The 27,604-nt window shown below is 36.4% G+C and overlaps 1 protein-coding gene and 1 long non-coding RNA gene across 2 annotated transcripts; both read left to right on the forward strand.

Annotated features, from left to right (window-relative positions):
- The first annotated feature begins 8,611 nt into the window (after positions 1–8,611).
- LOC138347181 (sporulation-specific protein 15-like) lies at positions 8,612–10,124 on the forward strand. Its single transcript, XM_069294821.1, has 2 exons — positions 8,612–9,371; positions 9,634–10,124. The coding sequence occupies exons 1-2, from the start codon at positions 8,612–8,614 to the stop codon at positions 10,122–10,124; spliced, it is 1,251 nt and encodes a 416-aa protein (XP_069150922.1).
- Positions 10,125–18,302: 8,178 nt separating this feature from the next.
- Positions 18,303–19,029, forward strand: LOC138349042 (uncharacterized). Its single transcript, XR_011221574.1, has 2 exons — positions 18,303–18,468; positions 18,628–19,029. It is a non-coding gene; the product is annotated as an uncharacterized lncRNA (long non-coding RNA).
- Positions 19,030–27,604: the final 8,575 nt, after the last annotated feature.

A 27,604-nucleotide genomic window follows, 5' to 3' on the forward strand; every position in this document is an offset into this window, starting at 1 on the left:
TTAGGCGAGTCCCGAGCGTTGGGGTGCTTAGGGCCTACAATCGGGAGCTTAGGGCGTAAGTCTTATAGAAAGTCCCACACTTGAGTCTCAAGGCGTTTTGCTAGAACCTCATGTTGGGTTTTATTTGCCTTGATTTCTTACCATAAATAAGTTTTCCTTTTAGGAAAAGGTTTTGAATTGACTAATCTTTTTTTTGGTAGGAAAAGGTTTAGGACTCTATAAATAGAGGCATGTTCCTTCTAACTTAATTAGCATTCACAATGTAGTCTTAAGGGCTTTGAGAGTTTTGGTTAGGGAGAGAACTTATGGGTCACAAGCATGATACGTTATCACTTGTGTGAACCTCCCATGTATTCCGAGTGAATTGGTTGAGGTTGTTTCTCTCTGTATTTTGTACTCTCATAGTTATAGTGGATTGCTCATCTCCTTTGTGGACGTAGGTCGATTGACCGAACCACGTTAAATCTCCGTGTCTTTTGGTATATTTTTCGTCGTCTTCTTACTCGTGGCCTTTCGAGGTTTACTTTGTTAGCTTCCGCGTTTACACCTGCTTATTTTCGGTCCTAACAAGTGGTATCAGAGCCAGATTCAATGCTGGAGTTAGGTTCAGTGGTTCGATAATCGATGATTGAACCAGGTTAGAAAGAGGTGTTCATCTTGGTGGGTGTAGTTCTAGCCGCAACCTTTTTTACAGTAATGAAGATTTTGTTGGAGAAATTGTTTCAGAGAGGTTTTCTGTGTTGAGACATAAAATTTGCAAAGGAGATTATGGAAAGGAGAAGCAAGTTGTTGAAGATTAAGTGAAGAAGGTGGACAAATTTATTTTGTCAGAAATTCAGGCCAAAGGGGAGATTTGTTGGGTTTTATTTTCCCTGATTTCTTACCATAAATAAGTTTTCCTTTTAGAAAAAGGTTTTGAATTGACTAATCTTTTTTTTGGTAGGAAAAGATTTAGGACTCTATAAATAGAGGCATGTTCCTTCTAACTTAATTAGCATTCACAATGTAGTCTTAAGGGCTTTGAGAGTTTTGATTAGGGAGAGAATTTATGGGTCACAAGCATGATACGTTATCACTTGTGTGAACCTCCCATGTATTCCGAGTGAATGGTTGAGGTTGTTTCTCTCTGTATTTTGTACTCTCATATTTATAGTGGATTGCTCATCTCCTTTGTGGACGTAGGTCGATTGACCGAACCACGTTAAATCTCCGTGTCTTTTGGTATATTTCTCGTCGTCTTCTTACTCGTGGTCTTTCGAGGTTTGCTTTGCTAGCTTCCGCGTTTACACCTGCTTATTTTCGGTACTAACACCTCGCCCCAGGGCGAGCCCCGAAGCGAGTCCTAGAAGAGTCTTTTAAAACACGGATATCAATATTCTTTTGTATATGTTATATCAGTTATATCCAAATAAAAAGTATCAAAATTGATATCCTTTTTTTACTCTCAAGTCTAAAAAAGGAAATTTTGTTAATAATACAAAATAGGATAAGTGCAATACATGTGTGTATATGTAAATAATAGTAGTGTTGTGCTTACTTAATTTCATTACTTAGAATTCTTACTTCTTGTTCATCGCTGTTATGTTCTGTCTCTAAATAGGTTTTAGGTACGATTGATCATCATATCATTGATGTTAATAACATGGAAAAAGATAACAAGAACTTTCGGGCTTCCATGTTGAAGAAACGCTACGCTAATGTGATCTTAAAATCCCAACAACAAATTCTTGGCAAGGTGTTCGATGGGGAGAAGATGAAGAAGAAAGCTACGTTGTGTGGGAAGCAGTTGCAAGAAGAGAAACCCAAATCACAGCTGGAAAGAGATAGAAAAGCGGCTCGGATCGCCATCGAAAGCATCAAAAGGACGGTTCATTTTGACGATGCTCTTCAAGCCGAAAGAGAATTCCTAGCCATCATCGGTGCTACGAATATTTGGTAAAAGAGTTCATATATTTTACGTAGTAAATAAGTTTGTCTAGTCCTCTTGTATTATAAAATAAAGATGTAATTGAGGAAAAAAATAAGTTGATATCTTGTAAAGTGTAAGTTAATAAATCATGTTTATTACTGCGTAACCAATTAATATTGAGTTATGATCAATTAGAACTGTGAAAATTATCTATATATGCAATAATGCAAACATTAATTTTGTTACTGTAAATCATGGATGCTATCATATAACTCTTACTCAATAGTAAAAATGTATGAGATAGGACTTCTATGTTGCTGGAAATTAATACGAGTTATGAGATATTTTTGTAAAAAATGTAATGATAGTACATCGAATTAATATTTACTGCTACTTAATTAGTAATAGCTTTTTTTGGAAAAAAAAATAAACAAAATTCAATAGATAAACTTATTAGAACAAGAGGTTGTAACATGATAATTGGAAAACAAATAAAAATGTGTTTGAACTAACATGCCCCGAGTGATATCAAATTGAAGCCATCATCCAAATGTTCCTTTAGATGTCATCATATAAACAATCCCATGCAACTTTTAGCTTTTATACAAATGGAGTTGCACTTTATTGGGATATGCATTGTTTTGATAAAATGACAAAATACATGGAATACGTTGGCAAGGTCATTAGAAGAGAATCTGTTTCAAAGAAGGACTTCTATTTTATGAAAGAGTTTCATTGCAAGAAGAACATTTTAAATGGAATCATGTAGTTAAACAAATGAGGAGTCACTGCAGGAGTAAAAGACTTCAGGAAACAAGGGCATAAATAGAAGAAGAGGTGTTCAGAATAATTACGTATTTACATAGCAAAACAATTGAGAGATTGATTTCTGAAGTGTTGCTGATCAAAGAATATAGAAGAAAAAATCTAGGAAGCTTTCTTAGTATTTGTGATTTTTATTATTTCTAGATCAGTGATTTATAAACTGAATTTAGGATCTTAGTCTTCAAATTGAGGGCAACTCGAAGACACTGGGAACACATACCTTGAAGGTGTGTAGTAGAATTGATATTAAGTAGTTGATCTTTAGTTTAGATAAACTTGTAATCTCTTTTGTTGGTTGAGGCTTGCAATCATTTAGTGAAGTTGGGGTAAATCTTGTTGAGGAACAAGCCGTGGTTTTTACACCTTTCGAGGCGGGTGTTTCCACGTGAAATACCACGTTCTTACTTTACTTCCTTATAGCTTCTTTGAAATACGTTAGACAACTTGGTTCACTCAAATAATTTCAGATAAAAGTAAGATAATGGAGGTCGTTAAGAATAACACACTTCCGCATCCGCAAACCTATATTTAGGTATGACTACATAAGTTCTTGTATTTTGTACAATAAACAATTCACTCTGAAATTCCTAGATATCATAGTCTTTTATTAGGTATATAATTCTTGGAGCACCAAGATAACTACAAACTCAGTGCAAAATGCGGAACTCTTTGCGCTACTGCATGCACTAAGGCTTAATATATATTTTTAAGACAAAAAAAAGGGAACTTGTTGAATGCCTTGAATCGGACCCGTTACAGCAGAAAGAACGGGGGTCTGTCAATTCTGTATTTTGTGCCCAAGCCTGTTAGGGCGTAGCTTAGCACTATATATAGATGCTATGGCAAACCCTATTCTGTATTATGTTCTTGCCTCTCCATAATAAAATTGCTCCCCCTCTTCCCGTGGACGTAGCCAATTTATTGGTGAACCACGTAAATCTGTTGTCTTGTTTTTCGCATTTATATTTTCTCGTATTATCTCGAATTCCGCATAACTGAACTCATTAAGAGTGTAGAAAGGACATGTGTGTAAATGCCCCCAAAACAACGTTTTTAATTGGGGTATGTCATGAAGGTTGACGACACTTCTTTTGAGCCGAGGGTCTACTGAAAACGACCTCTCTATGTCAACAAAGATAGTAATAATGTTTGTATACATCTTACTCTTCCTCAAACCTCACTTGTGACCTAAAAAGTGAGTTTGGTGTTGTTATCATGAGTCTGTTATTAGGTTTTGAGAGTGTTTAAGTAGATTTACTTCTAATTCCTTATACCAACCAAAAATATCTAGATGTAGAGATTGTTTCGTCTTCTCTTGCTGACTATCATGTTTTGGTATGAATTCTTGTATTTTTCACTTGGAATTAAATGCAAGATTTTCCCTAACTAGTATAACAAATGATCTTTCAGCAAACCAAGTTTTAAATATGTTCGGTTTTTAAAAGGAGTGAATGAAAAATAAAGAGTTACGACTTTTATGAAGAGTTGTGACTTTTCTAAAGAGTTGTGACTTTTCCATAAGATTGAGACTTGTATGAAGGGTTATGACTTTTGACTTCTCCAAAGGATCCTGATAAGGTACATAAGCATTTGTTCACACTTCCCTTGGTTTAAAAATAAAGGAGTTTCTTCATAACTTTTCTTGTAGATTTCCTCACCAGGTTTGTGGAGTTTCACTAGTGGATTCTTTTCACCCATTAGATTCCTAGAGTTCAGTCAATTCTTTGATATTTCATAGCTTGTTTGGACCTAGGATTTCTAAAACTTTGGAGATTCGTTGTGTTTTATCTGCTATAGTTTCCATAATTTAATTAGCATGTTTCTTGGAATTTTTGCATAGTTTCATGTATAGGATTCAAAACCCTAGCTTACATTTATCACCAGTACTCATGAATGATACTTACTAGACATATCAGTCATAAGATCATGCTTTAAAATTTGAATGTAATCCCTTTCACTATATTTTTGTGCGTTCCCAAATGGCATGTATAGATTTTAAGCTAGTCAGGACTTCAATGCATTTTAACTTTTCATTCAATTAGGGTAGACTTAGCATCGAGTAGTACTAGGGTTCAGCATATCCTCATAGTCCTAAAAATACGTGCCAACGTAGGTTTTGAAGTCCCCTCTTTTGGGCACCAGTTTTAGTGATCATGCCATAGTCATTCCTCTATACCCCTGACAGGGTATATTGGGTCTTGTCGATGGATTGTATACATCATACTCCTTATTTAGCTCACATAGTTTATGTCGGTAAATAGTAGCTCCCATAGTCACACTTTCATTGCATTGACCATGATATCAATATTCATTTCAGTATTCAGTTCATCATATTAGCTACTTGATTAGTACTTGATCATTGCATTTAGCTTAGATTTTTAGTTACATTTCAGTACAGTCTATTTCCATTCTCATTATTATATTTCTCTGTTATATCATTGTTCATCTTGATATATGTATCATGCATGCTTAATACATTCCAAGTGCTGACTCATACTTTGCGTTACATTGTTTTATAATGTAGGTTTTGACACTCAGCATCCATCTAACGCTTAAATTGATTTCTAGCCTACATTCAGCAGCTTTGTGGTGAGTCTCATAGTTCGAGAACATTTCTTTATGCTTTGTTTGGTTAGTTTATTTTCAATAGCTTTAGATTTAGCTATTGACTTATCTCAACAGTTGATCAGTAGTGGAGGCTTTCGGATATAGAGTCAGTATTAAGTTGTTTTTGGTTATTTCTCCTTTGACATTCAGTTATATCCTCACTTGAGTTTCTTTTAGTTGTGCCTCTCTTTACAATTATGCCTCCGCTTTCTTAGTTATATTTTCAGTATGCGTGTGATATGCCAGGCTCATGATGAGCCTGGGTCACTCCTGATCCTATGTCCCGTGTTACTTCTAGAATGTTTCTTTGAGGTGTGACACGAAGTTTGTTTAATCATTAAAACTTCAAATTTAATCCAAAATAACATCTCTAGTCTAATAGGATTATTTTTTAACTTTTGTTTTGTCTATAATCTAATGCATGAAATGTTCAGTCATATTCTTGTATATTTAGTAGAAACAATAACTCATTGAGAAGATAAAAACAGGCGGGATGATTGGGGAACAATTGTTTTGTTCCTCAAAGAAATTCAATCAAGCAACGAACAAGCAATTGAGACAACATTGGTGTTTTAAAGGTGGTGCAAAGAATTGCTGATGAATCGATCTGATTTGGACTTTTGGAACTTTTAGTCTATGTTTCATCCTAGTTAAACAATTCTTGTAAAATCAAATTTGTTACCTATGATTTTTGGTCTTGGGGCCACTAATGAGCCTAACTTTATTTTCTTTGGAAAGATGAGTCAATTCTTATAATGTTGAGAAATCTTGAAGAGCTCATTATTAAAGATCGTGCAGTTGTGTGACGATAACAAATTCAAGTCTCGCGACCTAAAATCTTAAGCATTGGGAAGCTAGCAGTGATAACTTCCCAAATCACTTATTTATATGTAACTTGAGCTCACAATAACCTAATGTTCTGTACTTGGCACAAATCATAATCTATTTTGTATGCCTGTAAAAGAGGCAGATGAAATGCTTCTCGGAAAATATACCTTCTTTGTCTTTTGTTTGATTGTTTTCACCTGAGGCGTGTTCTAGAAAGCATAGGAGTGTCGATTGAGCTGATTTTTGAATCCATTCTATTTAAATATGGTGATTGCATTTGCTGTGCGCTAGCTCTCTGCACTGAGCTGTGTTTTCAGTTCAAAAAATTAACACCCTAGTCATGGAGCCCAACCAAAACCATGTATATCAACAAGTCTGTCTCAAAACATAATAACAACCTCCCAGGCATCAAACATGAAACAGGACAAAAGTATTCAGAAGGCAGTGATAATGTTTGTATACATTGTGAGTGTTGATTACACTTCTTTTAAGTCGATGATCTTTAGAAACAATCTCTCTATATACCCACAAAGGCAGGGATAATGTTTGTGTAATCTTATCCACTTTGAAACCCACTTGTGGCATGACACTAAGTTTGGTGTTGACATTATTGGATATTATAAGGTCTGAATGAAAAATGAAAAGTTTTAATTTTTTATGAAAAGTCGTGACTTTTATGAAGAGTTGCAACTTTTATAAAAATTGCGACTTTTATGAAAATTTGTGAGTTTAATGAAATGTTACGACTTTTATGAAAAGTTATGACTTTAATGAAAAGTTGGGACTTTCATGAAGAATTGTAAATTTTATGAAAAAGTGTAACTTTCATAAAAAGTTGCAACTTTTTCATAAGGTTGTAATTTTTCCAAAGGGTTGTGACCTTTCTTATGTGGTACAATAAACACTTGTTTAAACTACCCTCTGTTGTCTATAAATACAGGGTTTTTCCTCTAATTTTTCAACAATGAATTTCTGGACTTATACTTCTACTACTAAATCTAGTATTCTAAGTATAATTTACTACTATTGAGTGGTTCGTTAACACCGTAATTTTAGGTATCGATACACTGGTGAGTAAGATCGTCTACTCTGTAAGGAAAATTCCATTAACCTCGGGTACAAAAAATTCTCTTAAGGACACACTGTTTCTTATTTGAGAAAAATGTTTTGTATAATAATATTTCTAATTTGTTTGAGATTATATTTCTTTACTGGTTTTGAGTTTCTAGTTTGTTTTTAAACTTTGTTGTTAATTTCTTACCAAATTAATCAAAGTTGTTGTTTCTATCCAAGTTCTTCAAAGTTATTATTATTATTATTATTATCTTAGAAACCCAGGTTTAACAACATTCATGAATGTGTTATTAGGTTTTGAGAACATTTACATTTGAGTAGATTTACTTCTCTTTCTTTCGCCAAAATAAGTTGATGCAGAGATTGCATCGTCTTCTCTTGATGACTATCATGTTTTTGTGTGTATTTTTATATCATTCACTTGACATTAAATGCAATATTTTTGCTAACAGTTATAAGGGGTTATCTTTCAATCGATTAGGTCTTAAATATGTATATCAAACAATAGTGTTATTTGTAGTTTTGATGATTTGACAAACTTAGGGACCTCATAAAGGTACCGGGTTTTTTACTTAAGTATTGCACGTGTCTTGTTTGAAGTATTGCAGATGAAACAAACTCAGGGACCTAGTAGAGGTACCAGGCTCTCATGATGATGAGTCAGTCGACTGCCAGCTGGAGACGGTACAGAAAGTAGGTGCACACTTCCCGATGGCGTCAGAAAAGTGTGACCTTTCCAGCCAATGGCAAAGAAGTTTAGGAAAGTGACTTGCCCGTATAAAAGGCACTTTTATAAACATTTGTCAATTAGTTTTTGCAACTTGATAAAAAACTTTTCAAGAACTCTTGCAAAGGGAGAATTATTCCAAGGACAACAGCAACATCTGGAGATTTTCGTCTAGTTGTTTAGGAATTTATTCTCTTGTTCTTAAATTGTAAACCACTCCTAACTCTATAAAGGAATTGGCGTGTTGTGTTAGAAGTTTAGGTTGTCCAGGTGGAATAGCTTAGTGGGTAGATTGTTTTTCTACTTAGTCTTGTTGAGCAATAGAGGACTATTGCTTAACGGTAAGATTGATAACTCTTTCTTACATTTGGTGTAATCGTGTTTCGCTTTTGCTTTTGAAGATTAGTGAAAACGATTGAAAATCCTGTGAGACAGGTCGTGGTTTTACTCCCTTAAGCAAGGAGGTTTCCACGTAAAATCATTGTGTTGATATTACTGCATTTAACTTTCTGGTATTTTTTCTGAAGTGAAGTAAGGGACCTGGTCCATTACTTATTAAGTGAAGGCATACATTCTATCAAGTGGTATCAGAGCAGGAAGTACCTATTTGGTTAACACCAAGGAAGTGATTGTGTTCTAGAATGGCAGCTCCACTTAACCTCGAAGAAGGTCAGTCATCACACAGACCTCCTCGTTTCAATGGACATTTCTACAGTTGGTGGAAAGTTAGAATGCACGATTACCTCATGGTTGAAGATAGCGAGTGGGATATTATACTAGATGGACCCTTTGTTCCAATGATGGAAGAAAAGGATGGCGAAAAGACCATTACTGTTCCAAAGCCCAGGCAGAAATATGATGATGCTGACAGGAAAAAGATTGAAAAGGGTTTCAAAGCTAAAACTCTTCTGGTCTGTGGGATAGGACCTGATGAGTACAACAGAGTGTCAGCCTGTGAGTCTGCTAAAGAAATTTGGGATTGCTTGTTGACTGCACATGAAGGAACTGAACAAGTCAAAGAATCTAAGATTGACATGCTCACCTCACAATATGAGAACTTCAAAATGAAGGAAGGAGAAACAATACATGACATGTTCACCAAGTTGTCTTCCATTACAAATGAGCTGCGAAGTCTGGGTGAACCTATAAGCATGACCAAACAAGTCAGGAAAGTGCTTCGAATTCTTCCAAAGTCTTGGGAGAGCAAAGTTGATGCCATTACAGAAGCCAAGGACTTGAAGGTGCTGACTATGGATGCCTTGATTGGTAATCTTAAAACACATGAGATGAATCGAAACTATGATTTGTCTAAAAAGGAAGCCAAGAAGGACAAGTCATTGATGTTGAAGTATAAATCATATGAAGATTCAAGTGGTGATGATGATATGGCATATCTCATCAGTAGATTTCAAAAAGTTGTGAGAAAAAACAAAATTTATAAAAAAAGGAACAAATGGGACTCGAAATGCTGCTCAAGGTGATTCTTGCTACAAGTGTGGAAAATTTGGGCACTTCATCAGATAGTGTCCTTTGCTCAAGAATGAAAACAAGGAACATCAAAAACATAGGGGTGACTAAGAAAACAAAAGGGACCTGGTACCTGGTGACAGAGATCGTAAAGCTGCTGCTGATATGGTTGTCAAAAGGGCTCTTGCTGCATGAGGGGATTCTTCAAGTGATTCAGAAGATCCTGATAAGCCAAAAGATGTGTCTATGGTTGCTGTGCATGAGGAGGAAACTGTCTTTAATGAAATGTTTGCTCTTATGGCACACACAGAAAATGAAGAAGAGGACAATCAGGTAACTCTTCTTGACATGAAAAATGACTTGGATAAATATTCTCTTAAAAAATTGAGAACCTTGGCAAAAGTCATGCTAGATTCTGTGATAGAGTTAACATCTGAAAGAGATACCATGAATGCTGAACTTGAAATTTTAACTGAAAACAAAGGTCAATTTGAAGACACAATGTCAAGAATGGTGTCTCTAGAGTTAAATAACTCTGATCTTAAGAACCAGTTGTGTCAGATTACTGAAGAAGCTGAAAAGCTGAATGGAAAGTCAATTAGTCTGCAAGCTGAAATTCAAGAAAAATTGAATAACTCTGAGAAAAATCTTAGTCTGTCACTTGAAAAGAGTAACAAATTAGAATAGGATATTGTGAAACTTAAGGAAGAACTTGAAAATTCTATTAAGTGGACCAAATCCTGAAAGTTGTTGTCTAATGTGACAAATTAGAGTAATTTCAATAAGAAAGGACTAGGAAGTCTGAACATAAGTCCTCCTTATAATCCTCACAGTAAGTATGTGTTTGTGTCTGACAATCTGTTGTGTCTTCATTGTGGTAAGAACGGACATTTGAAGAATGAGTGTGTTAGCTGGAGAAACTCGTGTGAAAGATACTCTAATTATGCTGAAAGAAAAAATGTACCAAAAGAGAGACCTGGTCCTACAAAGCCTGTCTCAACTCACAGATTTTCAAAGAAAAAATATGTTCCTGCTGCTATGTCTTTTGTTAGAAAGCTTCAAAGTCTACCATATTAGACCAAGTACAATCTGATCACTCCTTTGTCTGCCTATTGGGAACTCAAGCTGAAATGAGTTCCCAAGCTTAACAAGTGATTTTTGGTGCAGGTGAGTGAGAGGAGCAGCAGTCAATGTTGGTATATGGATAGTGACTGCTCTAAACATATGAATGGTGATGTAAAGAACTTCCTCTCACTCAAGACCCTCCAAGGAGGAGGTGTCTCATTTGGTGATGGCAAGAAGGGGTACATTTTGGGAGTTGGCAAAGTAGGAAGATCTCTTGAAGATTCAATTTACAATGTTTACCATGTGGAAGGGTTGAAGTACAACTTGCTAAGTGTGTCACAAATCTGTGACAAAGGAAATGAAGTCAAGTTTACTTCTGAGAAATGCACTGTGGTGAGTTTAACTACAAACAAGGTAATTCTCACTGCACACAGAAGTAAAAATATGTATGTGGCAAACTTGGAAATCTCTCATGGAGATGACTTAACATGTCTCAGTGCTCAAAATGAAAATGTTGATCTCCGGCATCGTAGGCTGGGACATGTGAGTTCATCTTTATTGAATAAGTTGATTTCAAAGGACCTGGTCCGAGGGTTGCCCAAAATGAAGTTTGCTGAAAATAAAATATGTGAAGCTTGTGTTAAAGGAAAGCAAATCAGATCATTATTCAAGCCCAAGAATCAGGTAACATCATCAAAAACCTTAGAGCTGCTTCATATGGACCTTTGTGGACCCTTGAAGGTTCAAAGCAGAATGGCAAGAAGTACATTTTGGTGATTGTTGATGACTATTCAAGATACACCTGGACGAGATTCTTGAGATCAAAGGCAGATACAGCTGATGAGCTGGTGGTATTCTTCAAAATGATTCAAACCAAATTGAATCACGTTGTTTGCAGCATTAGATCTGATCATGGGACAGAGTTTGAAAACTCAACACTGGATAGATTCTGTATGGAAAATAGTACAAGCCACAACTTCTCTGCTCCAATAACTCCTCAACAAAATGGAGTAGTGGAGAGAAAGAACAGAACCTTGGTGAACATTGCCAGAACTATGATTATTGAATCAAATCTTCCTCAAAGTTTCTGGGTTGAAGCTGTTAACACAGCATGTCATTTTACCAACAGGTGTCTAATAAGAGCTGTGTTGAATAAGACTCCATACGAACTGCTCAACAACAAGAAGCCAATGCTGAACTATCTTAGAGCTTTTGAATGTAGATGTTTTGTGCTGAATAATGGGAAGGATGATCTGGTAAAATTTGATCCCAGAAGTGATAAAGGAGTATTTGTTGGATATTCTTCATCCAGCAAAGCCTACAGAATATTCAACAAACGAACACAATGCATTGAAGAAAGCATTCATGTTATTTTTGATGAAAATGGAAGCTTGAAGAATGATGGATCAAATGATGATGATGATGATGATGTGCTCAAAATGCTAAAATCCAAAGAGATTGAAGGTGCTGAAACTGATGCAGATCAACAACTGAAAAATGATTGTGATGATCAGAATCACAGTCTACCTGAAGAGGATGCTGAGGTTGAACAGGATGATAGGGAACCTGGTACTACTCAAAACTCCAACCAGAGTACATCAGACTCCCCAAAAGATGATGTCACTCCTGATGAAAAAGATCATGATGATCTGCCAAATCAGTCTGCTGCAAGGTCTGGATGGAAGCATGGTTCATCACATCCTCTTGATAATCTCATTTCTCCCTTGAATTCTGGAATTCAAACTAGATAAAAAAAAGAAATCTAGTTGCATTCTCAGCATTCATATCATTCATCGAGCCTAAGAATGTTAAAGAAGCATTAGGTGATGCAGACTGGATCAATTCTATGCAAGAAGAACTTCATCAGTTTGAAAGAAGTAAGGTATGGTACCTGGTTCCTCGACCTGAAGGCAGAACAATAATAGGAACCAGGTGGGTATTCAGAAACAAACTTGATGAAAATGGAGTTATTACTAGAATAAATCCAGGCTGGTGGTGCAAGGATACAATCAAGAAGAAGGAATTGACTATGATGAAACTTTTGCACCTGTTGCCAGAATGGAAGCTATTAGAATTTTAATAGCTTTTGCTGCTTTTATGGGATTCAAGCTGTATCAAATGGATGTGAAGAGTGCATTTCTGAATGGAGATCTCAAAGAGAACGTGTATGTCAAGCAACCTCCTGGTTTTGAAGATACAGAGCTACCAAATCATGTGATTAGATTGAATAAGGCACTATATGGTCTGAAACAAGCTCCAAGAGCATGGTATGAAAGGTTGTCAAAGTTTCTGCTGAAGAATGGTTTCAAAAGAGGCAAGATAGACAATACTTTGTTCTTACTAAAAAGAGAACAAGAATTGCTTATCATTCAAGTTTATGTGGATGACATAATTTTTGGACCTACTTTAGAACATCTCTTTGAAGAATTCTCATCACTGATGTGAAGGGAGTTTGAAATGAGTATGATGGGTGAGTTGACATTCTTCCTGGGGCTGCAAATCAAGCAATCATCAAATGGAATTTCAATATGCCAGGAGAAGTACATCAAAGAGATCTAAAGAAATTCAATATGTTTGATTCCAAACCTATTGACACTCCTATGATAACAAATTCCAAGATGATAGTAGAAGAATCTGATCCCCTTGTGAATCAGACAATGTATAGAGGAATCATTGGCTCCTTGCTATATCTGACTACTAGCAGGCCTGATATTGTGTATAGCGTTGGAATGTGTGTCAGGTTTCAAGCATGTCCTCGTGATTCACACCTGAAGGCTGCAAAACGTATTCTTAGATACTTGAAGAAAACAGGGGACCTGGTTCTCTTTTATCCTGCAGGTGATACTTTTGATCTGGTTGGTTTTGCAGATGCTGATTTTGCAGGTTATCAAGTTGACAAGAAGAGCACCTCTGGAATGGCTCATTTCCTGGGATCATCACTTATCTATTGGGGCACCAAGAAGCAGAACTCTGTAGCTCTTTCAACTGCTGAAGCTGAATATGTAGTTGCTGCAGCCTGTTGTTCTCAATTGATGTGGATCAGGCAACACTTAGAAGATTTTGGAATCCACATCAAAGCAATTCCTCTCATGTGTGATAACACTTGTGCTGTGAGTATTGGAAAGAACCCAGTTCATCATAAGAGAACAAAGCACATTGATGTCAGACATCATTTTTTGAGAGATCATGTTGAGAAGGGTAATATTGTGCTCACATACTGTCCAACGGAGGAACAGATTGCAGACATCTTTACCAAGGCTCTGAGCAAGGATCAATTTAAGAGAAATCGATTAAAGTTGGGGATGTTAATCTCCAAGTGATGCTTTTAGCCTCTAACAGTAAAACTCTTTTGATGGTTAGAATTGCAGTGCAGGTATCCTTTGTGTGAATTTTAAATATCTGAACAAGATCACTTTTGTATCTTTCGTAGGTATACTCTCAATAGGAACCTGCTCAGCAAAAGAAGAGACTAGAACAATTCAGGAATGAAGTCAAACTCTATCATGGTACCTGGTACCTGTCCAGGTTAGCATTTTTACATTAAATTTAAACTAAAAATTTGACCGTTGAAAATGCCATGTGTCAGTCATCGGTTACTCTGACCGATCAGTCCAATCGTTTCTCCCTCAAATGACGCATCTAATCAAGGATCTGGCACCCTTTCACTTCTTTTAAAAAGGCCTTTTTCTTTTTGGAACTCTCATCTGTCTCTTAACTTTATCTCTCTCTTTTTATCAAAAGGCTTATCAAATTCAAAGGCAAAATATATCCTCTTCTTCCCCTTTTTGCTTTTCAATAAAACCTTCCAGTATCACAAACATGTCTTCCTCTTTATCTTCTTCTAAGAAAATGTTGAATGCCCTTAGTGAAATTGAGCCCCTTGCATTCTATTCTCCAACAACTGCTCAAGCCATACTTCCTCCCCCACCCAGTCCTCCACAAAATACTCCTGATAACCCTTTCTTCTCCGTAGATCTAAACACTTCTGCAGTGCCCACTGGACCTGGTCCATGTGAAGACATGTTGCCTGACAACATGTTTGAAGGAGATCTACCAAAACATAGGGCTTCCGAGTCTAATATTCTGGCAGCGAGTGAGGAACTCGTGATTGAAAGTCTAGCAATGATGCGAGAAGAGGCCAGAGCAGAAAACACTGATGTCCTGGAAGGAGAAGAGGTCAGGCCTTCTCAACCTATTTTCGATAAAACCCCCGATTTGGGGCGGTACTCTTCTTCCTCTTCATCTGAATTTGCAAGTGAGGAAGTACCATTAAAATGGAAGGTTGAGAGTCAAAAAGGGAAAGAAAAGGTCGTGAAGGAGATGACCTAATACAAGGTCTGCTGCACAAAAATTGATGGTAGATGCCTTGAAAGCAAGCGCACGCTCTGCTGCCGTAGTCAGAAGTGCATGAACCTTCAAGGTATCAAATTTTAGGATACCTAAAGAAAAATTGGTTGAGTTGTCTGGAGAAGAGGTTGAAAAGAAAAATAACAAGAAGAAGTCAGAAAAGAAAAGGGAAAGGGTTACAAAGAAGGTTGGAAAGTCACAGTCAAAAGAGAAGAGATCTGAGAAAAAGAGAAAGCGGACACAGAGATCTGGTCCTCAAGCCAGGAAAGTTGAGAATGTCAACTTGCAGGAAGTAGTTGACAGTCTGAGGAAACAAGCAGTTCTCGCTGGAAGAGTGTTTGATATCGGGATTATTACTCTTCCGGGCATGGATTCTCTGCATGACATGGTGGAGATCCAATCTTGGCTGCACCTGTTCAACAAGAAATCCCCCATCCTCCATGAAGAAGAGGTTCGTGAATTCTATTACAATGTTCAATTCATGGAAGATGGGAGTCTCCTCACACGTGTGAACAATATTGCTATTTCTTTGAATGAGGTGGTGTTGGGCAGAATCCTCAGAGTGCCTACAGAGGGGACCCGGTCCGTGCTGAACAAAACTTGCTCTTCAGAATTTGCCTCCATGATTTCTAAGACTCCCACAACTAAGGTTGCTGGGATCTATAAGAAAATTATGAAGAGTGAGTATCAGCTGGTCTTCGAGTTCGTCAACAAGGTGGTTCTTCCTCGCACAGAAAAGAGAACACTTGCTACTGCTGCTGACTTGTACGTAATGGAGATGTTGTGCAGCTTTGAGGCTCTGAGCCTTCCTAGTCTCATGATTGAACACATTCACAAAACAGTTATTGAGAGGAAAGGAGTACATGGAATGGGGTATGGATACTTTCTCACTGAAGTATTAAAGCACTTTAAGATTCCTCTTGGTGTTGGAAAGGTGGGGACAGTTAAACAAACTATCTCTAAGCATACCTTGTTTGAATGTGAATGTATTGAAGGCAGAGGCTTACCAAAAAGCAAGATGGCTCAACTTCTTGAGGACCTGGATCAGCTTAAACATGAGATTGAAGAACTCACTGTGCGGTTGAGTAGTAAAGAGGCTGAAATTGTTGTACTCAAAGCAGAGCTGCTTACTGCACAGAGTGAGGGACCTGGTTCTTCAGTTGTACAAGCTCTGGAGAAAGAGAACAATGAGTTGAAGGCGAAGATAACTGCCTGCAAGAAAAGGCCATCAAGGATAATGATGCTGCCAATGCACGACTCACTCTTATTATCCAGTCCCTATCTCAAACTCCCCCCTCTTCCTAAATTGTCAATCAATCCTTCCCTGTGTCATTTTTTTTTGTGTGGCTGATCATCGTGTTGATGGATTTTTAGTTTGTCTTTAATGTATTTATGTTATAATGGCATGTTGGTTACTTTATTCCTTTGCTGTTCTTTCTATGTTCTTTTGCGATTGCTCTTCCTCTACTGTTTGATTGCTTATTCGCTCTGATCTTGCTCAGTATTTATGTTGACTCAATGGTTTACTGCATATCCTTTTTATGATGCCAAAAGGGGGAAGTAAACTGTTAGTAGCTAAAACTGTTAGTAGCTAAATAAGGGGGAAGTAATTTGTTAGTACCTAAATAAGGGGGAATATACAGTAAGGGGGAATGCACTGTCAGGGGGAACAATTTTGGTGAAGATGTCAGATCATATCATTGTTTGTCATCATGAAAAAGGGGGAAAATGTTATTTGTAGTTTTGATGATTTGACAAACTTAGGGACCTCATAAAGGTACCGGATTTTTTACTTGAGTATTGCACGTGTCTTGTTTGAAGTATTGTAGATGAAACAAACTCAGGGACCTAGTAGAGGTACCAGGCTCTCATGATAATGAGCCAGTCGACTGCCAGCTGGAGACGGTACAGAAAGTAGGTGCACACTTCCCGATGGCGTCAGAAAAGTGTGACCTTTCCATCCAATGGCAAAGAAGTTTAGGAAAGTGACTTGCCCATATAAAAGGCACTTTACTAAACATTTGTCAATTAATTTTTGCAACTTGATAAAAAACTTTTCAAGAACTCTTGCAAAGGCTACACAAAGCAAAGGCAGAATTATTCCAAGGACAACAGCAACATCTGGAGATTTTCGTCTAGTTGTTTAGGAATTTATTCTCTTGTTCTTAAATTGTAAACCACTCCTAACTCTATAAAGGAATTGGCGTGTTGTGTTAGAAGTCTAGGTTGTCCAGGTGGGATAGCTTAGTGGGTAGATTGTTTTTCTACTTAGGCTTGTTGAGCAATAGAGGACTATTGCTTAACGGTAAGATTGATAACTCTTTCTTACGTTTGGTGTAATCGTGTTTCGCTTTTGCTTTTGAAGATTAGTGAAAACGATTGAAAATCCTGTGAGACAGGTCGTGGTTTTACTCCCTTAAGCAAGGAGGTTTCCACGTAAAATCATTGTATTGATTTTACTGCATTTAACTTTCTGGTATTTTTTCTGAAGTGAAGTAAAGGACCTGGTCCATTACTTATTAAGTGAAGGCATACATTCTATCAAATAGGTTTTGCTTTTAAGATGAGAACATGATCAACATCTATGGTTAAATAGGATTAACACATTATTTCTGTTGTACTTACCTTTTTGAGTTCCCTAATAAGACAAGTTGTATTTAGTTTCTTCAGATTGTCCCATTCCATTAAGAGTTGGCTGTATGGATCAAAATGTTAGTCATAGTTCGAATTCTCCAGGGGCATTGGTTATGGAGTGTGCAAGATGTTTCAAATGGAGGTACATACCTACAAATGAAAAGTATGAAGAAATAAGAGAACACATTTTGGAACGGCCCTTCTTTTGTGAAACAACTCGTGAATGGCATTCTAATAAAAAATGTGATGATCCATATGATGTCACTGAAGAGAAAATCGGACTCAAGTGGGCATTTGGTGCGCCTAATATTCCTCAGACTCCTTTGGGGTGGGAACATCGTATAATATTCAAAACAAAAAGAGACACCAGAATTGCTGATGTGTATGTCCTGCATCTTTTTCACTATTCATTTTACTGTTAATACGTAGAATAATTATATATTGATGCCTTCCTTGTTAGCTAGGACCCTTGGCATTAATATGCAAAATAAATGTCGTAGTTCTTAATTATTTTCTTTTCATGATTTACAGGTATTATATATCGCCATCTTATCAGCAGCTTCGTTCCATAACTGAAGTTGAAAAGTATGTTCATATTATCAAGTTAAACCTGCTTTACGGAATGTGTTTCTTTTCCTAATGCTTTCTTTGATTGATTTAAATTGCGTGCAGTGTTAATAAGGAATATGTACATCATTTGCATTTTATGTTGCTTAATAGCTAGTCTTTCTTCCCAGGTACTTGGAGCAACGTCCGGAGGAAGCAACAGAAAGTGCAAAGCTGGATAACTAGATCCCAAGATCACTAGAGGAAGATTATGTTGTAAATGGCGGTATGAATTTGTATTAGACATGCTTAAATTAGAAGTAAGATTGATGTTGCATTATTCTGTGATTACATTTATTTACACGCGTCTTGAAATAAGGAAATTATAAGAAGCATTCAATACTTACTCATTATTTATGTTTGGATTAATTGAATGTTGGTAAGATTTTTTCTTCATTTAGGATAATTGATGTTCACCAAAAGTACATACATTATTTACAATTATTTGTCTCAAATTTTAGTGTGTAGCTTTAATGTCTTTTGAGTATTGATTATATCACAATGTGCTGAATGTTATATTTTTATTGTGTTGGAACAGAGCAGTACAAAGATAGATATATTTCGAGCATAAAAGGATTGAAATGGAAAAGAAAAAGACGTAAAAGGAACAAGCAGTTGAGACAACATCGGTGTTTTAAAGGTGGTGCAAAGAATTCCTGATGAATCGATCTGATTTGTCCTTTTGGTACTTCTAGTCTATGTTGCATCCTAGCTAAACAATTCTTGTAAAATCAGATTTGGTTATGTTGGACATATGTATGTTGTAATGTCCTTGATGCTTATCAACTAATCACTTTTACTGGTGTGATTTTTCACATATTAATTGAAGTTCATTCCTTTTGCTATCAAAATGTGGTTCGATTAAGAGGCCCTAGTATTTACATTTGTATACTTCATTCATGGAAGTTGAAAGAAGCACAACATTCAAGTTGCTAGTTAATATTACTTTCTAGCTTTAATTTTTATGCTATCTTTAACTTGTTGCAACTAGGAATTTCTTCAAATACATCATTAATATCTAAGTTAAAATACATTTTTTCAATCATTTTTGATGCACCTACATCTTTATACTTAGGGTTTAACAAACATGCAGTTCAAATTGATGCACTATAAAATACAGATATTCTTTTTGTAGTTAAGTAAAAGACTTTTAGGAAATCTATAAGTTCATTTATATCACGTCAATCATTATCATCTATTCTATATGTCATATCAGAATTATGAGCATTCCAAACCAATTGTAAGGGTATTCAATATTCATAAGCGACTACAAACATTTCATATAAAGTATTCCATCCAGTAGCCACTGTTTTTTGGAATTTTTCTAGGTGGAAGATTATTTTCAAAACAGCGATTTTGAAAACTTTACGTCTAGACTTAACTTGACATTTAAATATAAAATGACATGCATTTTCAACTTTCGTACATCCGTTATCATACATATGTACACCATCTCTAACCATCAAATTATATATATGTGCAGTATACCTAATATGATAATTATCACCATAGAAAGGACAAAGTGTAGGTTTTAAGTATTCAACAACAGCATTATTACTTGAAGCATTATCGAAGGTTATACTAGTTATTTTATCACATATTCCATAACTTTGTAAAATATCTAAAATAGTTTGAGCAATATAACTACCGGTTTTTTACATTTGACATTATTTATAACCTAAAATTCGTTTTTGCATATATCAATTTTCATCAATCGAATGTGCAGTAACAATCAAATAATCGTTACCGTTTACACTACGACCCATATCAGAAGTAATAACGTTGTTTTACAAGTATTATAATAAAATAAACAACGAAGATATTGAAAATATTGTGCATGATAATCAAATACAGCCTTTTTTATTGTATTTCTAGCAAAACCTTTAAAATTTGGATTATATACAATTTGAATATAACGTATAAAATCGGGATTTTCAGCAAAATTAAATGGAAAACCCATAACACATATCATTTTAGCTAGTTCTTCAATATCTTTTTCTCTACTATATGAAAGTGATAAACTAGAACCAGAAACATTAGACGGATTTAATTGTGTTTGTACCATGTTAGAGCCGCCTACTCCTACATTTTCAGAAATGGGGGTACTGTCTTTTTTAGCTTCCGCTGCCACTTTAGTATGCAAAAATTCATTTTTACAACAAGACATTAAATGACTACTCAAATGTCCCGTCCCACCAGATTTACCAACTGTTTTATGATTTAATATGTGTTTGTTATTACAAATAGCTTGTGTTTTATCTTCATTTTGTGTCATAAATTGCCAAACAATCGATTTTTTAACACGTTCTACCTTAGGCCTAGGATGTACTGGGGGAACAGGGGCAGGACAACGAAAGGGAGCGGGACTGGAGTATTAGTAGCCATAGGTTGCTCAGTTTCATCATCATCATCATCAAAAGTAGGTGTATCAGTATAATTATCAATATCATTATCATTATCATTATCACTAGGCAAATCCTCATCAAAATTACCAAAGCGACGTTGTAAATGTTCATGATAAGGATCTAATCATGAATTACTATCAATATTAAAAATTGTATCATCAACATGTGTATAATCATCCGTATTTATTCTTAATATATTAGATTTTTTAGTTTTTCATTTAGGAGAACTACCGGTTTTTGCATTATCGGAGGATGTAAAGTTACAAATATTTTTTACACGCTTTAATGCACTTTTTTTTTCATTTCCTTTTTGAACAATATTTTTACCGAAATTCATATTAAAAAATTAAACGTGAGATTATATATAATACGAAAAATGTAATGCAAATAATAAATCACAAAATAAATAAATAATTATTTAAATATAAATGAAATGTAAAATAAAAGTTGGAACGAATGTACCGAAACGTCTACTTAAAAAAGTAGACGTTTATGACCGCCGAAAGCCGAACGTGGAAAGTTGAAAATTGAATTTTGAAGCTCCAAACCTAATTTCCAAAGACCAAATAAGGCAACACCGGAATTTAAGATATTATATATTATAGAATTAGAGATTATAGAGTAGAGAATTGAGAAAGTAAAAGATGAATAGATAATTTTGTGATTTAAAAGAATGAAATTTAGGGGTATTTATAAGTTAAAAAATGGGTTAAAGTGTAATTTTTAAAATTTTAGGGTATTAAAAAAGTTTAGGGTGGGGAAGGACTCCTATTGGCTGAAATTTTACTCAAATAGCCGTAGGGGGTCCACTAGCCGTTACCCAACGGCTATTAACGGAGATATTTTTTTAAAAAAATTAACCAGGCCGGATCGGACCGGACCGGTAATTTCCGGAACCGGGAAATAACGGTTTCCGTCCCGGTACCCGTCCCGGAACCGGAAAGAACCGGTCTATACCGGTACTAACCTGTACCGGACCTGACCGGTAACCGGTAAATACCGGTTCCGCTGCCACCCTTACGTGTGAGTACACCATAACCATTTTTCTACATGACAGAGAAGTCGTTACTTGTTTATAGGTGCATCACAATGAATCACGATCTTACTTCCCAACATAAGAGCTGTCAGTTTTGCAGTGATTCCGGAAGAACTGCAAACATTGCAGTCCTCGGCTAAAGCGAGGTCAGCCAGGAGAAAACCCTTCCTAAGAAAACTCTCCGCGCATCCTAGAAATGCATCATCAACTTCTGAAGTCTTGGGAAAATTGGTGTCTGAAAATAATAATCTGAGTACAATTTTTTCTCACATGACCTGCAGCTTCTGGTCCTCCATGACCATCAAAACCTATAAAACTAAATGTCAGACAAGCTCTACCTTTGAAAATGCACAGGGCAAATAAGATATGCAAATAACTAGCAGTTGCCCCATAGAAAGCACTGGGCTTCGGAAACATCACGAGAGAGCCAAGATGTGCGGACAGATCATCAATCCTTATATGTTCATCTTCCATGAACCTACGTGGGCCAGTATCAGCAAAGCTATGCTAGGAATGACTTGCAATGCTACCTGAACATCCTAACTGAAACGTCTATCAGACTAATCTTACGCAAATCGGCGATACTAACTAGAGTTAATCATTTTGACAGGGGGAGTTATATTGAGCAAAAGGCACATCGGCTGAAATATACTCAATTTTGAAGAACAAAATTCCCAAATGAACGAAGAGGTGCACATGAATTTTTTCGCGTCTTCAAGTTAGTAAATTAGATTAAAGACATATTCAACTGGTCGACGTCTTTTTTCACAATTGAGAGGTGACTGAGCAATTATCTAGCATGATTTAACTACTAATGATAACATTTGAATAATCCGTTTCATCGAAAACTCTCTAAGTGTTCATCAGTTTGTCAATCTAGACAGAAGCTTAAAATGCTTAGCATGAGCATTAGCCAAACATCAAAAAGGAAACACCTCTTTTTTAATGAAGTTTTCTGATTGCCACTATCCAGGTGGTGTGACTTAATCATGTATAAGTTTTCGGTTCGTGGAAACTGAAATTTGGATGTCCCTGCTTAGCTTGGCATGCTATGTCATTTGCTAAGTTAGGCTTATTAAGATCATTCATCTATATACTAAAAATATCTTTGATTAAATTAAAGTTAGAGATACATTATTGGCTAAACTTAACAATACCAGTTAACTATAAAAATATCTTTGATTAAATCATAGTTAGAGATAGATTATTGGCTAAACTTAACAATAGCAGTTAACTATAAAACCATCAACCTTAGCATAAGAAACTTAACAGCTTAAAGGAACTTGCAGTGGAAGGATACAAGACACATGCCAGCCAAATCAACCTACTATTTGAGCACAACCCGCATTAGACAAGAAACACAGTTTATTTAGTTGGGAGGGTTCAACTAGTTTTCAATCATTCAGTCCGCCTCAGTAACTAAAGGCTATTATCAGTACTTTGCGAAAGGCTATTATCAGTACTTTGCGAAAGTCAATTAAGCTCTGTATTTCCAACTCTACATTGGTGAGTGCAACGCTTCCGATGTGTCTGTCTAGCCAGATGCACCTAGAGGTTCATTATAAATGTGAAAATGGATGCATCTTCTCTGTCCACCAGGAGATATTTTACACTGTTTGTGTAAATGGGATCCTCCACAGTTCTGTATGCCTGAGCATCACGCTTACATTACTATCTAGCAATATCCATTAACTACAAAACCCTCAAGCTTATCTCATTTTCTTGAACCCGTTTACATCAAGAAAAACAAGGTAAATAAAGGGACCTTAAACCACTTCCTTCAAATGTTTGCCCATCAAGGAACCTACCCATAAAACTCTCAAGCTTAACAACAAGCACTTGCAAAAAATTTCCTTTATCATACTAGTTCTCTCCTCAGACTCACCTAAAACCTTTTCTGCTCATGTAATGATACTTACCCTATACTATGAACTCATGTTTTATCATAATTAATGAGACTCAAAAATTTGATAACACCACTAGATTCAAACAAACACATGTCATAAGTAAATACACTTAAGGGATAAAGCTTAGAACATCAGTCCATTATATCATACATTCTGATGCAACTAAATAAGCTAAAAGTGTTAGACTAGACTTGTCTAATACATATATGACACATATAGAAATTTTGTGGGACTTTACAAGATGTGTTCAATTCGAATCACAAGACACATACTAGACGGATTTTGAAGGCAGAAAAAGATTCCATGCAAGAAAAATAGCTAACACAAGTCCACTTTAACAGAAGCAAAATACACACATGCAGTCGTCAAGTTCGAGCTCTGGGAACAGAGAAATTCCTAGTAAGGAGTGCTTCCCCCTTTAATGGCCCCTAGTATCCATTTAAAGCAAAAAAGCGAATATATGTAAACACATATATGAATATAATACCGAGGAAACAGGAAAAGAGAAGAAGTGTGTGTAACAAAATAAAGTTTGCAGTACCTTAATACTGTCAGTAGTAACTGCTTGCATAATTATTCAACCACACTGTATTTCTTTAATCTCATAATACAGATATTTGAGAGGGGTGATTTGACGGCAAAGAACCTTAGAAAGCGAAAGGTTCTCTACATGAGGGTAAAGGTATGATCATCTCCTTTCATTGTTGCCTTCTTAAAATGGGAACTTTAATTTTCACTTGTGTTGTCTAATGGGGAAAGGAAAATATCACTTTCATTACTTCTTAAAATTTATTGGTGGTATGTAAACATTCTGGTACAAACTCAGAAAGAAAAAGATGACGTATCATTAAAGGTTGCGATGGAATAAATAAGATCTTTTCATTTTTAATCATTATTTCAGATATGAGCCTCAGAAATAAAAGCAAAATAGTGTTGCGCGTAAAGAAGAACTCAGGATTTGAAGTTTATAAATTCTTATAACGAATTCAAGTTTATTTACAATAATGATTGATTCTGAGTTAACGAATTACTTAATGGAAATACTGAATCTGCATAAAAGTTATTGAATTTCCGTAAACTCGTACACCATGCTCTAAATCTATCTACTTACACGATGTCAATATATATTAGCTTGAACATGAAAGATACAGTTGAACACGGAATGAAAAATCAATAAATAAAATATATGTAACATATGCCAATATGTATGTCATATATACAACCTTACAACAACTCAACAAGTAAGAATTTCAGAGGGAACCTCCTTAGAAAAATCAACAATTAATATTTAAAAAAGTCAATATTCAATTTAAGACAACTCATTAGTACTTTTCCATAGTGGGCTGCAAGATTAATAATTATGATATTTGATAGGAAATTAGAGGATGGAGTGCTCTATAAATCACATTTCATATGATATGCATTAATAATGTAACTAAAGTTACAAATTTATATTCCAAATTAACATAGTAAATACATGATAATTATACCTTGTAAACCCTCCCTCCGTCCGTATCGTTTGTTATGTTGTGCTTTTCAAAAGTCAATTTGACTAATTCTTAAAGTTAAATTAGATCACATTAATTCGATATTTTAAACAAAAAAATAAATATTCTAAAACTATATGAAAAGTACTATTAAACGTAATTTTTTGCATGTTAATATGATTTAAAAAATACATCTTAAAATGTTAGTCAAAGTTTTTATAGTTTGATTCTAAAAATAGAAATCACGACAAATAATATCGAACGGAGGGAGTACTTCAAAATTGAGGATAAGAAGGAAACAAATTACTCCCTCCGATCCGTCTCAAACTAGTTATCATATTTTGCATCTTGAGAATTAACTAGTTAACTTTTTTACCAATGTTTTTGAATATAAATTTTCATCAGCCGACCCTCCAGAACCCCCCAAACCTCGAGGGCCCGTTCCCAAGGCCCTTCCCCCACCTCCTACCCCCCACCCGGACCTCAAGGCGTCGTTCCCTGAGGCCCTTCCAGAACCCTCCGAACCTGAGGCGCTGTTCCCAGAGGCCCTTCCCCCACCCCTTGGACCTCGAGGCGCCATTCCCCAAGGCCCTTCCCGAACCCCCCCAAACCTCGAGGCGTCGTTCCCCTAGGCCCTTCATCCACCCCTGGACATCGAGGCGCCATTCCCCGAGGCCCTTCCCCCACAACCCAGACCCTCTTTCCCGAACCCCTCGGACCACGAGGCGCCTGCCTGGAGGCCCTCTCCCCCCCCCCCCACCCGAACCCCCTAGACCTCGAGTCGCCATTTCCTGAGGCCCTTCCCCCGAACCCCCTAGACTTCGAGTCGCCGTTCCCCGAGGCCCTTCCCCCGAACCCCCAAGACCTCGAGGCGCCGTTCCCCGAGGCCCTTCCCCTACCACCCAGACCTCGAGACACCGTTCCCCAAGGCCCTTCCCTCACCCCCGGGCCTCGAGGCGTCGTTCCCCGAGGCCCTCCCCCACCCCTCATACCTCGAGGCGTCGTTCCCTGAGGCCCTCCCCCCCCCCCCCCGAACCTCGACGCGTCGTTCCCCTAGGCCTTGCCCCACCCCCGCACCCCTTCGGACCTCGAGGTGTCGTTCCCCGAGGCCGTCCTCCCCTTACCCACCCAAACCTCGAGGCGTCGTTTCCATGTTACCAGCCTAAACAAAATAGCTTCTGCATACAACTTGTCGAGGAGGTTATTCGGCATATCAGGAAGGCTTTTTTATTCCTTTCATTGTAAATAGGCTACTTACAACCCAGCGATGGGATTTCAGGAAAAGAAAGTAAGGAAAATTATGATAGCATGTTGCTTATACATAATTAGCAAGATATTCAACAACATTCAACGACTAAGTGTAATTAGCATCTACAAAAGGGAATTTAATCGAATATTAAGAAAAACTAAGGTGTTTTTATACTTCAATGGTTTTATGAGAAAGGATACCGAGACTAAGGACAATGAACACTCAAATAAGAAAAAAATTGGATAAGGCCAAAAAGAGAAAAATGCACAATTTGTAACTTGTACACACATTACATAATTAAGGATTAAGCAAGACCAGACAGCACTACACACATTTCTCTTACCCTCATTTGTTTTGTTGGAGTAAAGGGGGGTGATTAGGATAATTAACAGCGAAACATGCATCTACGCACATAATCAGAAAAATTAGAGGAGAAGCCTATACAACCTGCTTATAGAAACTAGTTCCAGAACCTGGGTCATCTCTACCATTCCATGTTCCCCAACTGGGACGGTGCATTTTTCCCACCTATAATTTTGGGAGCGACAAATGCATGTAGCTGCAAGTAAGTTTTGACATATATAACTGCAATACAAAAACAAAATTTTCCCTTCATATGCAAACTATCAGAAATTTCATTTAGTAGAGCAGACAAAAATTTGTTTAATTACTCAGTTTACTAGAAGAGCTTCCAACAAAGCTGAATTGTCAATAAGATGATGAAAACACCATAAAGAGTGATACTGTAAACAAAGGAAGGAAGAAACATGAACTCCTGGTAGTTTGATAAACCTTTCTCTGAGCATTGATAAAAATTTTGATAGTACCAGAAGTAATAGAGTGAATCAAAACGAGTATGCGCACTAGATAAGTCAGATTGATGCCCTTACTTAGTGTAAAAACAGAAGAATTAAACAAGTATCTATCCTCCATTTGGGCAAAAAGTCGCTGAATAAGGCAGCACTGTCATTCACTGGTGTAATTTGTGGAGAACAAAAACTTCTTAATAGGTTTAAATAGAAAATCAAAGTTAGCCTTTCAGTTGTATACTTCCAATTTAGAAATTTAAGAGAAAAAATATTTGAATATTACAGTGGCTTTAATGACTATTTCGTGTGCTGGATGTGTTAGTACGTATGCTAAATATCATATGACTAATTTCTATCTAATCAAAGTATGGAAATTAGTTGTTATGAGTATCATACTGAAAAAAAAATTATTGTTAGACTAGAGCCAGCATGCATGCTTGCTTTCACTGTTGTGCGGAATTTGAGATAATACGAGAAAATATAAACGCAAAAACAAGACAACAGATTTACGTGGTTCACCAATAAATTGGTTACGTCCACGGGAAGAGAGGGAGCAGTTTTATTATGGAGAGGCAAAAACAGAATTACAGAATAGGGTTTCCCATAGCGTCTATATATAGTG

The sequence above is a fragment of the Solanum lycopersicum genome, chromosome 1 (genome assembly GCF_036512215.1).
Source record: "Solanum lycopersicum chromosome 1, SLM_r2.1".
NCBI lineage: Eukaryota > Viridiplantae > Streptophyta > Magnoliopsida > Solanales > Solanaceae > Solanum > Solanum lycopersicum.